Source organism: Propithecus coquereli, unplaced genomic scaffold (assembly GCF_000956105.1).
Source record: "Propithecus coquereli isolate 6110/MARCELLA unplaced genomic scaffold, Pcoq_1.0 Scaffold253, whole genome shotgun sequence".
NCBI classification, from domain to species: Eukaryota; Metazoa; Chordata; class Mammalia; order Primates; family Indriidae; genus Propithecus; species Propithecus coquereli.
Genome location: NW_012148097.1, coordinates 38,605 through 52,582, shown reverse-complemented (window position 1 = coordinate 52,582; position 13,978 = coordinate 38,605). Strand labels below are relative to the sequence as shown.

Here is a 13,978-nt window from a genome sequence, read left to right as displayed (position 1 = left end):
CAAGCAAGGGGAACAAAGAGCCTTTAATGTAACGAGAAGACCTCCTGTCTCTTGCCAGCTAGGACCACAGTGACCTTGAGCAGAGGTCACTGCAGGATGTCTCGACAAGTCAGACAGGAGTTGTCCTGGGAAACTCAGTGTGGGAGAGCCACAGCCACCCAGGTCAGGAGCGAGCTGGCCCCCTGGGCAGGGCCTGAGTGGCCCCCTCAAGATATCCAGGGGTCCAGGAGCCCTCCGGGAGGGCCCGGGCAGCTTGCTCGTCCCATGCGATCTCCCAGCATCCGTAATTACAGTGTGCTCGCCGCGCCAGAGACCATTAAAGGGCGTCTTTCTCTTTGTGGTAGAACATAGGTGTCTTCTTGCTGCGTTCTAAAATCCCTACATTCGCTTTTATCTTTTATCGTGTAATACTTTTAATTGTAATACCATTGTTTTACTTTAAACATACAAATCTTGGTTTCATTGTTACCTTTCTTTTATTATTCTTAAGTCATAAACTCACTCCGTTCCACTCAGGAGAAGGGAGAACGATCATAGTTATTGGTGTTCTCAATCTTTTTAAAAATGTGTTTATTTTCTTGAAAGGAAAGGGTGGAGGAGGCGGGGAAACAAATGCCAATAGTCCCAGGAGAGTGAATCAAAAGCTACTTTTCTTTTTCATTGCAATAGAAAGCCAGATAAATATATATTTTTTTTCCTGCTTCAGGTCAGAAACCCTTCCCTTGTCAAAAATGCGATGCCTTCTTTTCTACCAAATCTAACTGTGAACGCCACCAGTTGCGCAAACACGGAGTTACCACCTGTTCCCTGAGAAGAAACGGGCTTATCCCCCAGTCAAAAGAGAGTGATGTTGGATCCCATGATAGCACAGGTAGTGCCGCCAGGTGATGGAGAACTGAGAGAGAGGGAGAGAGAGGAGGTCAGTTAAGAGTTGTAGCAAACCTCGGTGTCTGAGCTGTGGTGGGGCTACTTAGTAGGACCCAGAGCTGGCAGCCCAGAAAGGTGGGCCCTGACAAGGATTGGGAGCCTAAATCCTGGGGCAGATCGGCATAGATGTACAGCAGGACTGGCTCTTGAGCCAGAAGCCCAGGGAGTTCGGGGAAACAATGGCTGCGCCCCAAGGTGACGTTTCCGGGCTGCTAGGGAAGATGTCTCCTTCCCAGCAGAAGACGCCTTTGTTCCTGATGTTGGGAGGCGGGATATAAGGGAAGAGCTACAATTCTTAGCCCTTGGCGTGAACACATCCAAAAGGGATGTGAAACCTTACAGGTTTGGGGAACTCCAGCCTCTGCAGCCTGCTCAGGAGCAGGGATGGGCCCCCTGGGATGCCAGGGTATTTGCGGGAACAAGGGGTGTGAGCCCTGGGTGGGGAGGAGCACAGTGTTTCTCTTTTCAGTAACTCTCTTCCCGGTATAGAACTGTGTCCTGTTTGAAAAAGCACTCTGCATGTCCTTTCTTTAATCACATCTCTGCTTGACCCGAATCCGGGTACCATTCTCTGTCTGACGCGTGCTTCCCCCCTCCAGCCCCCACAGAGCGATTAACGGCTGCCCAGCAGGTCTTTCGCCGCCTTTTCTTCCCTTACAGCTTCTGTATTGACTCGTGTCCTCTATTCGGTACGCTCCATCCTTTCCGACTGCCGGGTTCTCCATCCTCCGCCCCCCAGAACAACAAAACAGATTGCTCAGACACTGCCCCAGTCGGCGCTGGGTAGGAACAGTGCTGGATTCAGTCCTCCGGGCCTAGAAGGCTCCCTGTTCGTGAAGCCGGGGAGATTCCCCTGTGTTCTCCTGGGGTGTAATTTTGTGTTTGGGAGACACCCTGCCCCCTACCCCCTGCCCCAGGAGTCCGTGTGGACAGAGGGTGGGGCATTAGCCCTAGCCCCCCCAGCCCTCTTGTTCTCGCCTCAGTTACAGCGGGAGCAAGGCCCATCTGAACGGAGCTCCTCCAGGAGGAGGAGTCCGTGACCACTGGAGTCGCCCTTCCCCACGCCTCCTGCCGAGCCTGGGAAGCTGATCGTGAGCGCTCTTGCCTGCCTGGCCCTCCAGTCGGGATCGGACCCTCTGAGGGGCTGAAAATGCCGGCCAGTTTGCGCCCTCCTTCCCCAGTTCCCATTTCCACATGATTCACCAGGGGCTTTGAGTAAAGAAAGGCGTGGATGCCCACGGAATCCTGCCGTCGCTTAGATCTCCGTGAGCCAAGGACGATGTGCTTTCCAACCCACGAAAGCCACGGCCATGCTGGCAGGGCACACGTTTGCTGCAGACCACGCTACTAATGTTTAATTTAACCGTCGGCCACCGTCTTACCCATTAGTCTGGAACGTTTTCTCAGCCTGGTTTAGAAAGCGGCCCTGTGATTCTTCCCATAGCAGTTCCCAAGGAGGGAGAGCAGCTGATGGTGGAGGGAGCTGAAGGGAGCCTTGGGTTCCCGTGTTCGCAAACAATTCTTTAAAGTGCAGGAACTCACGCTGGGTGTACGTGTCGCATTCAGCGTCGTGACCACATGGGATCTCACTGGGATTCCTGCTGACGTCCGAGGGCAGCCTAGAAGCTGCAGACACAGTGATAAATCGGAGTCATGGTCTCAGCTTCAGCTCAGCACCAAGTTTTACGCTGTGGGTGTATTTATAAGTTCACAGTTAAAAGTTTTTGTTTTTCCAAATCCCATGAAAGCCCTTCCCCACCTCCACCCTGCCCCAGAAATTGTATAGGTTTTCTTGAAAGGACAAAGCCTCTGGAAATAGAAAAGTCACCGAAAGTCATAATGTGAAACCAGCAAAGAGAAAGTATGTTTGGTTTAATTGTGGTCGCAATCCATGGTGAGAAAAAGGCCTGAGATTTCAGAGGGAGAGAAAGGGGGTTAGGGAGGTAGAGTTTGGTGATTTCAAGGAGAAATTTTAAAACCAGGTAAAGCTGATGGAGGTGGGGTGAGGGCTTCATTTGGGGCTCCCTCCCATGAAGCTAAAAGTGAGGCTTTGGAGGAAGGCCATTTTTTTAAAAAAAGGCAGGAAATGACCAAGGAAGTTCTTGAGGGGTTTTCTAGGTTTATATGCCTAGCCTAGATCACATTTTCTTAAAATTCCTTAACATGTTTTGTAACATAGGTCTGACTTTTCAGTCATATAAGGTCGTTCAATAAAATGTCCCAAAGATTTTCCCCCAAAAGAATGCTAAAAATGCCATAGTGGTGGTGGGTCTCCCTTAAATGGGACCATGTTGAATATTCACATTTAGACTGAAACTCTTCACAATCCTGGGCAGAGAGGTGCCCTGGCCCACTTTGCCCTTGGCCGACACCCTTTGTCCTTGCCACTGAGGGGCGCTGTCCGATCAGGTAACTAGATTGGTTGCCTGCCCCATCTGTGGAGGAACATTTGAGTTTTAGGAAGCAATAAGCTTTAATTGTTGGGCTGAATAGGGGAGTCTCCACCGTGCTGTAGGGGGAACTTCGAGTTTATAGTCTACTAGGATTCCTTCTGCTTCCTCCAGCAGTTTTCTTAGATGTTTAACACAGATGAGGAACTGATGGACAGAGGAGAAATGCATGTTTTTAAGGTAGCATTGCGTATAAAAAGCCATCAGTCAGCTCAGCTACCTGCATGTAGAAGTGTGGGTGTTGAGGGGGGGTAGGGATCTAAATAGGACCGGGCCTTGTAAGTTACATATTCACGATATGTGAAGAGGTGAAGGCTGGTATTCACAAGAGTCACTAATAAAACTCAGTTGAGGCCAGGCACAGTGGCTCACACCTGTAATCCCAGTACTGTGGGAGGCCCAGGTAGGAGGATTGCTCGCAGCCATGAGTTCAAGACCAGCCTGGGCAACGTGGCAAGACCCCGTCTCTATAAAAAATAATAAAAATTAGCCGGGCATAGTGGCACACGCCTGTAGTCCCAGCTATTTGGGAGGCTGAGGCAGGAGGATCTCTTGAGCCCAGGAGTTTGAGGTTGCTGTGAGCTAAGCTGATGCCATGGCACTCTACCAGGCAACAGAGCAAGACTGTGTCTCAAAAAAAAAAAAAAAAAAATCAGTTGGAGTTGTTTGGTACTTGAAGGGCACCGGCTACCCTGCTAAAACACTCCCCCTAGTGGGAGCTTGGTAGAATACAACCAAGCCTCCTTTGTCCAAAGAGAAGTGAGTTGGCCTTTGTTGTACTTGGGTGAACACTCCATTATCCCCACAAGGGAAGGCCCAAGGGCAGGCACAGTTTGATTAGTATATTTACCTGGATTTGGTTTCAGAATTCATTTTGATTTTTTTCAAGGGTTATCATTTTAAATATGTTCTGTACAGTTAAAATAATCCATGTTCTTTGCTGAGAAAAACAAATTAATGGAAACAGCATAGGATATACTGAGACAAAGAGAAAGTAACCAGAGATTAAACCTTTTTTAAAAAATTGGCACAAAGTCAACAAAAAGATTGGCATTTTGTATTTTTATTGTAAAGTTTATACCAAAATTCATTCTATAGATACTCTCTATTAAAATGATTCAAGAAAACGAACATTTAGTTTTTCCTTAGAATGTGGCCCAGACTTTGGTGTGCACATATCAGGATTCATAGTGTTTAAGTTTTCAGATAATTCTCAAAAATCATTTCTTGTGAAAAACTTTATATTCACACCATAGTTATGTTTCCTTCTGAAACTTTTGATACCCAAACAGTGGCTGCCAAAAGGTGTAGTCAGAGTAAAACTAATGAAAGGAAACGAGCGGAAGTTGTGCAAGCGGTTGTAGGCAGGCCAAAAGCCCCAGGCAGGGTAGGTGCTGTCTCTTTACAGCATGGGAGGAGGCAGGACCAGCTCCTTACCCAGCCCCCACGGCCACCTTGATGGCAAGTAATTGCAAACAGGTCATTAAAGAGGAATAGTAGATGAGAGTTGACATTGTGCTGTGTCTGGTCACATCAGGTGCGAATCAGGTTAGATGCATGAATCTTTGCTGGCTCAAGCACTGTAATCAGATCTGGCATATGGAGGAAGGTGCATCTAGTATGTGTGCTGTAAAAAAAGGAATTCCATCTGCCCGATTCTCCTCCAAGGAACTCCTGAACCCCTGCAGAGATAACTTGGCCACTGGACCCGCAGCTAAATAGCAGGTCCTAGCCGGCTTGGGAGTCACCGTTACAGTGCATTAAAAAAAAAGTCATTAAGTCCTAGTTCAACCTGAATAAAGAGAAGGCGAGGTAGTGCTTTTGACACCGTTTGGTGTCACTGATGTTGCCACAGTGCCCTCCCTTAAGAGGATCCTTCAAAACTGGTGGACTTTCCACATGTAGTTTTGCTGTGGGCAGTGGACAGATAGGAACGAATCAAGAGGGCGGGAAGTCAGGGTCCGAGAGAGCCTGCAACCCAGAACCCCTCATCTCCAAACCACCCACAGTCGGCTCCCCTCCCTGCGTGCTCTTGCTGAGCCTGGCATGAAGCGCCCCTTCCCTTGGTGACGTTCCCACCACCCATGGGGCCGACAGCGGCCGGAAACCTTCAAGTGCACATGCGCCTCCTGTAGCCTCTGAACTCTACCTGGAAGTGAGCTGTCAGGCAAGAGCGTGTGCACCATGTAGATACACAGAATGCAGGCTTGGGGCCATTTCCTAGGAAACTCTTCAGAGACCATGCTTTGGAGGATTCCGGGGTGGCCCTGTGAATGTTGCATGTTTGTATAATCTCTTTGCACTGGAAAAATAACTTACAACTTGGCTTCCTCAACCTCCCTAGTGCTGCGAGTCTCTGGAATGCACCCCCTCTCCTACCTCGCAGCCCCTGTCTGCGCTGCCTGAGCCACTCACACCTTCCTGCGGGGCGGGGGCAGCCGAGCGTCCCTGTGTGTGGCAGTGGAGGCCCAGCCAGCCCTGGGAACCCACCTGCGGGGATGTGGAGGCCGTTTTTGCCTTTCTGAAGTCCCCAGGTTCTTCTTGGTCCTCCTCAGGGGTGCGAGGGTGTTGAGAATGTGGGGCGAGAGAAGTCCTTACTGGGTCTGGAGTAGGGGCTGCCGGGGTGGGTCTAGGTGAGTCCCTCTGGCATCCTTGGAAGGGGCGTCCTTGGCCGCATCCCCTCTGAACTCCTCCGCTCTGTGCTTGCCCACACAGACAGCCAGTCAGACGCAGAGCCGTCGGCCACGGCGGGCGAAGTGCTGGATCTCACTTCGAGGGACAGGGAGCAGCCGCCATCCCAGGGAGCCACTGAGCTTGGTCAAGACTCAGGGGACCCTCCTGCAGAGGAAGCCGAGGAGGGATCGGCCTCCCCTGCGTGTGGGGAAGAGAAGGGGACCCAGGAGAACCAGAAGCCAGAGGAGGAGCACGGCACAGAGGAGAGAGCCGGGGACGCCGACGGCGCGGAGGAAGACACGGCCAGCAACAAGAGCCTGGACCTGGACTTCGCCAGCAAGCTCATGGACTTCAAGCTGGCCGAGGGCGAGGCGGGCACTGTAGGCAGCGGCGGCGGCTCTGCCCCGCAGGACCAGAAGCACGCCTGCGACACCTGCGGGAAGAGCTTCAAGTTCCTGGGCACCCTGAGCCGCCACAGGAAGGCACACGGCCGCCAGGAGCCCAGGGAGGAGAAGGGTGGGCCACCTCCCGAAGGTGAGGGCGGAGTGGCAGAGAGGCCACCACCCAGCCCTGAGCCGGAGGAGAAGCCCACGGAGCCCGAGGCGATGGCGCCGGAGCCGGCCCCGGGCGTGGAGGAGCCGTCAGCCGAGAAGCAGACGGAGGAGGCCGAGGGCCCCTCCGATGGGGAGGGCGCGGCCGAGAAGAGGTCCTCGGAGAAGAGTGATGATGACAAGAAACCAAAGACAGACTCCCCCAAAAGCATGGCCAGCAAGGCCGACAAGAGGAAGAAAGTCTGCAGCGTGTGCAACAAGCGGTTCTGGTCGCTGCAGGACCTGACCCGGCACATGCGGTCCCACACAGGTAAGGGCGGGGAGACGAGTCGGGCCCACCTCGTTGAGGGACACTGGTGCCGGAGGCTGCCGGTAGAGCATTCACTGAGCTTGCTGGTGTGCAACCAGCAGGAGGGCCCCGGTAAACCGGGAGTTAAAGAATTGTCCTCTTAGCCCTTGAAAATGGTGTGGGCCTCCTATAGCCAGGCAGGAGAGTGGTCCCTCAGCAGTGGTGCTTTGGAGAGCGTTAGCATCAGTCCCTTAGTCCTCTGAGCCTCAGTCTTCCCATCTGTACGATGGTGTGGTGGCTGCCCTGTCTCGGGCAGGTATCTAGAAGAAGGTGAACGCTAGGCACGTGGGGCCATGGTCTCATCAGGTCTAGTCCTGCGGCAGGAAAGACACCTGCTGCCCCAGGCCCCCGTGGGGAAGGCACTGTGTCATCCATTGGGGTCAGGTGGCTTTTCCCTTCTTGGCTGCATAGCGGCCGGGCGGAGGTGATTGGCTCCGCTGCCGCACAAGCGTAGCAGGGCTCCCGCGCTCCTCTCGGGGCTCGCTCACCACCTGCAGAGTGTAGGCCGCAGACCCCAAAGCAGGGACCTTTGTTTAGGCAGAAAAAAGGAGACCTGGTTATACTCGTGAAGCCAAAAGATAGAAACCTCCTTCCTCCCTCCTCAGTAAGCCCCAGGCCCTGGTCTCGGTCTCAGCTTCCCTCTCTCTCACAGCACGGCCTACCTCAGGTGTGTGGCCCCCCCACACCAGCCCCGTGCTCAGGGGTGTGAAGACTGCATGCTTGGCTCACGGGTATTCCTGGGCCCGACAGTGACAGTCCCGGCTGCTCCTGGCTCCGTGCGTGAGCCGTCGGAAAAGCCCCGGGTTCTCCGCATGAGACGCAGAGAGCATCTCCTGCCTTTGGCTTAGCAGGTGCTGCTGTCCGTGCAGAGGCCCGGGAGACCCCTGTTCCTGTCTGTTCCTGTCCCACCACTAGACTCTTCCCCAGGCTCTGGCCAAGGCCAGTCTGCGTGTCCCCGAGGCCTCTGCTTCTGGGATTCTGGTTTTCTGGATGAGTCTGTAGACCACTCAGGTTGCGAGAGCAGCAGGAGAGAAGCGTGGCCCTTATATGTGTCCTCGCCAGTCTGCCAGTCGGATGAAGAAGAGAGCTCTCGCTGAGTAGGAGAGGGAGCCCTCGTCCCCACCTCGCGCCGCCCAGGGAGATGGGTACTGGTGGCCCTAGCATTAATGGACGCGCAATCTCTTTCTCCTGTCCTCCAGGGGAGAGGCCGTACAAATGTCAGACCTGCGAGCGAACCTTCACCTTGAAGCACAGCCTGGTTCGCCACCAGCGGATCCACCAGAAAGCCAGGCACGCCAAACACCACGGGAAGGACAGCGACAAGGACGAGCGGGGTGAGGAGGACAGTGAGAACGAGTCCACCCACAGCGGCAACAACCCCGTCTCGGAGAGCGAGGCCGAGTTGGCTCCCAACACCAGCAACCACATGGCTGTCACCCGGAGCCGGAAAGAGAGCTTGGCCACCTCAGCCAAGGACTGCGGCCGCAGGGAGGAGAAGGCCTCCGCGGGGCGGGCGGCCGAACCCAGCCGGGGCGACCCCGACGCCGAGAGCCCCGCAGTCCTCGCACGAGACCTGCCGGAGCCGCGCAGCAAGAGGCCTGGCCAGCCGGTCCCGGCTGGTGACGGTGCCTCGCAGCTCCTGGGGATGGAGTGACAGCCCGCCCGCCCCCTCAGCACACAGACGAAAGCCGGCAGAGCAGAGCGTCTGAGTCTGTACTCACGAGGTTTCTCGCTCCCTCCGGCTGTCGGGGAGCGAGCGAGAGACGCGAGTGTGGCCGCCACCCAGTGCCATAGCCTCACCGCGGGCGTGCGCGGCCGCAGCGCGCCCGTCCCAGTGCCTTGACTGCTCACCGGATCCTGCGCCTCATCGCGGGCGTCGTTTTTCCAAAATGACTTCTTTAAAAAAGAAAACGAATGTTTTAATGAATTGTCTGGAAAGGACCTCTCCATTCGAGCATTAACGTTGCCTTTTGTGTTGGTGCGTGTGAGCTTGTCCTCGTGAACCTGCGACAGCACTGTTCGTTCTGTGAGCTGGAAACAAGAAAAAACACGCCCTTGGATACCCATCGCCGTAACTGGAAGAAAATGATGTGAACTTCATGAGTGACCCGAGCAGAGGTGGATAAGATGATAATTTCTCAGATAGACCTTTTTTTTCTGTTTGATACGTTGCGGAGCCGTCATCTGGTCCTTGGTGTTACAGGATGTGGTTGATAAAGGCTTCCAATATGGTTTCAAGCCAAAACCAGGAAAGGTTCTCGCTTCGACCTCGTATGTGTTTCTGTTCTTTCAGCATTAGCCGTGGTTGCTGTTCAAGTTTCAAGACATTCATTCTTAATTTACAGAGAAGAGTGTAGCCCCCCTCCCCCCAGCAGCTTGACCATGGAAAACACGTACGGATGGCATACGTTTGATTTTCCCTCTCTCCCTTTTCGGTATATATGTTATTAACGTTATTATTAATATATTTTTAGTTCATCGGTTTCCTGGTCTCTGCAGTCAGCAGAAACAAATGGGCAATATTTGTCCTGGGAGACCTGGCTGCTCCCGGGTCCCCGTGTAAACCTTTGCCTGTGGCTGCCGCTGGCACCCTTGGGCGGTAGCTCTTCTGCTATACTCAGACAAGCCTTTCTTCCGTGACTGCAGAACCCAGCGGGGGCCGTGAGCGGCCCTCCCAAACACGGCCAAGGAGCAGCTCAGAGAGGGGAGAGCGAGGATGCAGGCGTCCGGGGAGCAGGCGTGGAGGAGCGAGGGCGTGCCCGGAGCACTGCAGAGGCGGCTTCCAGAAGCCAAGGCAGTGAGGAGCACGTCACTCACGAGCAAGGTATCCCCAGTCTTCCTGCTAAGCCCAGTCCAGGCCTTACCCAGCTGTGCTACTGTCATTTGCAAAGCGAGGAAATACTACTACTGGTAATAAAACTACACATGCAAGATGTCAGATGAGAAACAGGTTTATATTTACCTTCCTGCGATTCGGGGTTGGTGCTTGAAGATAAATGTGCTGTTTCTAGTTTCTTAAATAGCCCAAACCCCTGGGTGCAAAAAGGCAGGATTCTTTTTACCCATGAGCATCCTGTGCCAGCGATAGACTCCCCCGCTGGAGAACCTGCAGCGAGGAGGATGTATCCTACTGTAGCTGAGCTCGAGGACGCCGAGCCAGCCCGTGCCGGGGATCCCTGTGTTCGCTCCACTGGGAGCCTCCTGCCTCCCCTGGGGCGGCGTCCCTCTGCCCCACGTCCCTCCCCCGGCTCCCCACGGCCCCTCGGGCTCCTTTACTGAGACTTGTGCACACAGGGCCACACACGCCCCCTTTTCTCCACTTCACCATTTCTAGTGGCTGGAATCCAACCTGCCAGACTTCAAAGGAAGATAGATAGTTGTGAGATACTGAAAAGTGATGTCTTTGCATACGAAAGGAAAAAGGTTGAGGTATATATGATTTTAACTGTATTAGGGATGTATGAACCAGTTTAAAAACGAAGTTTTATTTACTGTAGAGATGAATACAAATCAGAACCAATGATCCCTTGGTCTACTTAGTTAAAACCAGTTCATACATCCCTTAGGGTTTTTTATTATTATTATGATTGTTATTGTTATTTTTGTTGTTGTCATTATTTGGGGTTTCTTTGTGTTTTGTTTTTCTTTGCAACTCCCCACACTAAACTCGCAATATTGTGGGGAGAAGCCGTGACTAAACTCTACGCTGCGGTGAGATGTAGCAGGAATCAGCTCCCGGCCACGTGCAGCCGGGGCTGCAGCTCGCAATAATCACTATTGATTTAAAGCTTTATTTAGCCTTCATCTGTACCCTCGTAGTCAATAAGGTCTTGCCACATTTTATTAGTGAGGTTGAGAAATGTATTATTTGTTTGTTGTTCTGCCCCTCCCCCAATATTAAACTGTGAAATTTGTGATTTGTTTAAACTCTGGGTGAATCATAGCTTAGTTTGCATGTCCAGCTAATTTGTTTCTATACATTTTGTTTGATTCTCTTTCTCCTTCTCTCAGGGCTTTTACAAAAAAAATATATATATATGGATCTTCTGAAAAGTTTTTTGAGGTGCAAGTTTTTTCTCTTTTGTTTTTTCTCTTTGATTAATGGACACAATGCTGAGATTCAGTCACTACATGAAACACCTGGCTGTGAAAACAAAACAAAAAAGACCCCAAAGGCTGTTTTCCAGGCAGCGCTGGGGAAGCTACGTAACAGTCGGATGCCAGTTTCAGAAAGATTCATCATACGTTCTGACCCTCTGTTTGTCTCTTTCCTCTCCTCTCTTTCTTCAAGAAGGAAGTTGATCCTAGTGATTTCAGCCCATGCATTAAACAGGAAACAATAATAAATGTGTAGAATTCATATTTCTCTAAAGGGAACTTAAAAACTGCTGCTACATGTTATGTACAAAACTGGTTTATGCCACATGAACAGAGAATCACAAGTTTGGTTTTGGTACTTTTTGTTCCTCTCGTATTCAGTTGTATAGAACTTCCAAATTGAGAATGAAAAGAAAGCTGTTCTGTATCAAACCATCTAAGCAATAAATGTTATATTTTAAAAGCGGCAGATTGCCGGTCACGTGGCCGTCCTGTGATTTGCTGCAATCCCGTCCCCAAACCCGCAGCCCGCTTGGGGCAGGCCACAGGTATCAGGTGCCATCGGGGAGTCACAGGCCTGCTTCCCAACACCGCGGGCATCCCGGGTGCCCGAGAGAGTGCCGTCAGCTGGGCAGCATCTTCAGAAAGCGCTTGGCTGCAGTCGTGGGGGCTGCCTTGAGAGAGAGAGTGGAATCGCCTCCGTCTGAGCTTCGGAACGAGAGACGTCGTCCTGGGCGCACAGGGCCAGCAGGTGAGACCGAGGCAGACACCACAGTGCAGGCCTCTCTCGGTCACTGTTCAGCAGCCGCTAAAGCCAACGATTCTGTTCTCTGTGCTCCCTCTCCTCTAAGAAGCCCACCTTTCCCTCCCTCTTCCTCCAAGCCCGTTGCAAGGGACTGAGTCAGCACTGGTGGAGGGAGGACAAATCTGCTAGTGCGGGCGTGTTTCAGTGAGCCAGGGAGGGGCAGGTCAGGACCCACAGTGGGGGGAATCTGTCACAAACAGCAATGGGCAAAACCCCACGTCCTCTAACTAGGAAGTGGTTCTCAAAAAGCAGCACCGAAGGGAGCTGGTTACAGAGGAAGCTAATTGCAGATACGCTAGGATTACGCATCGCGTGTGCTACACTATGCACGTCTAAGTGCCAGGTCGCTGCGGGACCGGAGTTGTGGCCCTGTGGTCCTTAAGCCTCCCCAGGCCCCTCTGTTGGGTGTCCCTCACCCCTCCGTCACCAGGAGACTGGCTCTGAGGAAATAACAGTGAGGGTCCTGACTTGTATTAAATAAAACAGCCAAATAACTCAGAACTGATAAGCAGCTCACAGGAGACAGCCCTCTAACCTGGGGGGCGTGCTGCTGGCCTCTGAGCACCATTTACAGCCCCCATGTGGATGGACTCGGTTTCCTGATGGAATTTGGACCACACCCACCCGATCACTGTGAGGCAAGGGGCAGTCCCTGCGGCCGAGATACAAAAGACCCTGGCGCTTGGACCCTGCAGCCAGCGCCACCCCCACCGCACCCCACCACGCTGCGTGTGGAGCGCAGGGGACCTGAGAGAGGGCATTCAGGCGGTGAAGAGATGGAATGAATTAGAAGAGCTCTGCCATTTACTTAAAAGGAAGTCTGATGTTGGGCAAACGCTGTCGTCCTGGGCTGTTATGTCTGTTTCCAGCACAGAGGAATTGAAGCCGGGCTGGGGCCATCTCAGGGCCTGGAGGGAAGTGAGCTGCCCCTTCCCGAGACCCAGAGCTCCCCGCAGACCGTCCTATCCACGTGCCCTCATGCCGGGGCGCCCCAGCTCCCTGTCCAGGGCTGAGCCCCACCTACACTTCTGTGCTGGGCACTGGGCGGCAGGGCCTGGGAACACACGGCTGCCAAGGCGGGCAGGGGCGTGGCCGGAGGGCAGGCAGGGCCTGTGCGAGCGGTGAAGGCCTCTAACCCGTGCGGCTTCCTCCGCGGCTGTCCTGGAGGAGGGAGTTAGCCACATGCACAGTGGGCACATTTTGCAGAATTTATTTTTAGGCTCTGATAGCGATTTATATTAACATGAGCCTCATCATTAAGAATAACCTGTTAATTAGGTAAAAAATTTGGTTTGGGTTTCTATAGTGCCTTCAAAGAATCTCGAGCAACACAGACGGCCCCACCTGTGGCTCTCTGCGTCCTCCCTTTGAACTCTCCTTTCCGTGTTTATGTCACCTGTTAGAAGATGGGGAAAATGAAAAGAGCCTACGTTTAAACATCAGTTTTGCTTTTGTAGTTGTCAGAAATAAAGCAGATACGGCCCGTGGATGATACTGAGCTTTCGGCGACGTTTCGGTTGTCTGCTCCTTCCCAAGACCCAGTTAACCTCGATTGTGCATTTATTCAACAGAGCGTTTGCAGGGCAGCCGCTGTGTGCCCTGCACTGTCCTGGGCACTGAGGAGACAGATAGAGCAGAACAGACTTTGCTTGTAGAATTTAAGCTCCAACAGTGGGGGATGGGCTGTAAACAGATTAGGCGGAAGGTAGAGTGTGTCAGAGTCATCCAAGGGGAAGAGGAAGCCACGAGGGGGCGGGGGCAGGAGGGCCAGACAGGCCTGAGGGACAGCCAGCAGTAAGGAAGTCACCCACGCAGATGTCTAGAAGGGACACTGGCGAGCAAGGCCCCTGCAGGATGTCAGGGAGATGAGTGCAGTGGGCGAGGGCGCAGAGGGGACGCTGGCCTCACACTGGCAGTGGGGAGACGGACGGGTGGGGGCAGAGAGACCACCGCAGCAGGGCCACAGTAACGCAGGCAAAAGATGGCAGCAGGCCAGGCACGGTGGCTCACACCTGTAATCCCAGCTCTTTGGGAGGCTGAGGCGGGAAGATTGCTTGAACCCCGGAGTTTGAGACCAGCCTGCGCAACATGGTGAGACCCCTTCTCTACAAAAGAAATTTTTTTT

The 13,978-nt window shown here is 53.1% G+C and overlaps 1 protein-coding gene across 2 annotated transcripts in view; it reads left to right on the top strand.

The window, feature by feature from the left end:
- Positions 1–11,517, top strand: part of RREB1 (ras responsive element binding protein 1) — a 70,964-nt gene extending 59,447 nt beyond the window's left edge. Inside the window, exons 10-12 of one of the 2 annotated variants that reach the window (XM_012647005.1) lie at positions 707–871; positions 6,093–6,911; positions 8,150–11,517. In XM_012647005.1, the coding sequence (XP_012502459.1) occupies positions 707–871; positions 6,093–6,911; positions 8,150–8,604 (1,439 nt within the window). In that variant the 3' untranslated portion in view covers positions 8,605–11,517. The remainder of the gene's footprint in view (positions 1–706; positions 872–6,092; positions 6,912–8,149) is intronic. The other variant, XM_012647006.1, reaches the window with a different exon arrangement.
- Positions 11,518–13,978: the final 2,461 nt, after the last annotated feature.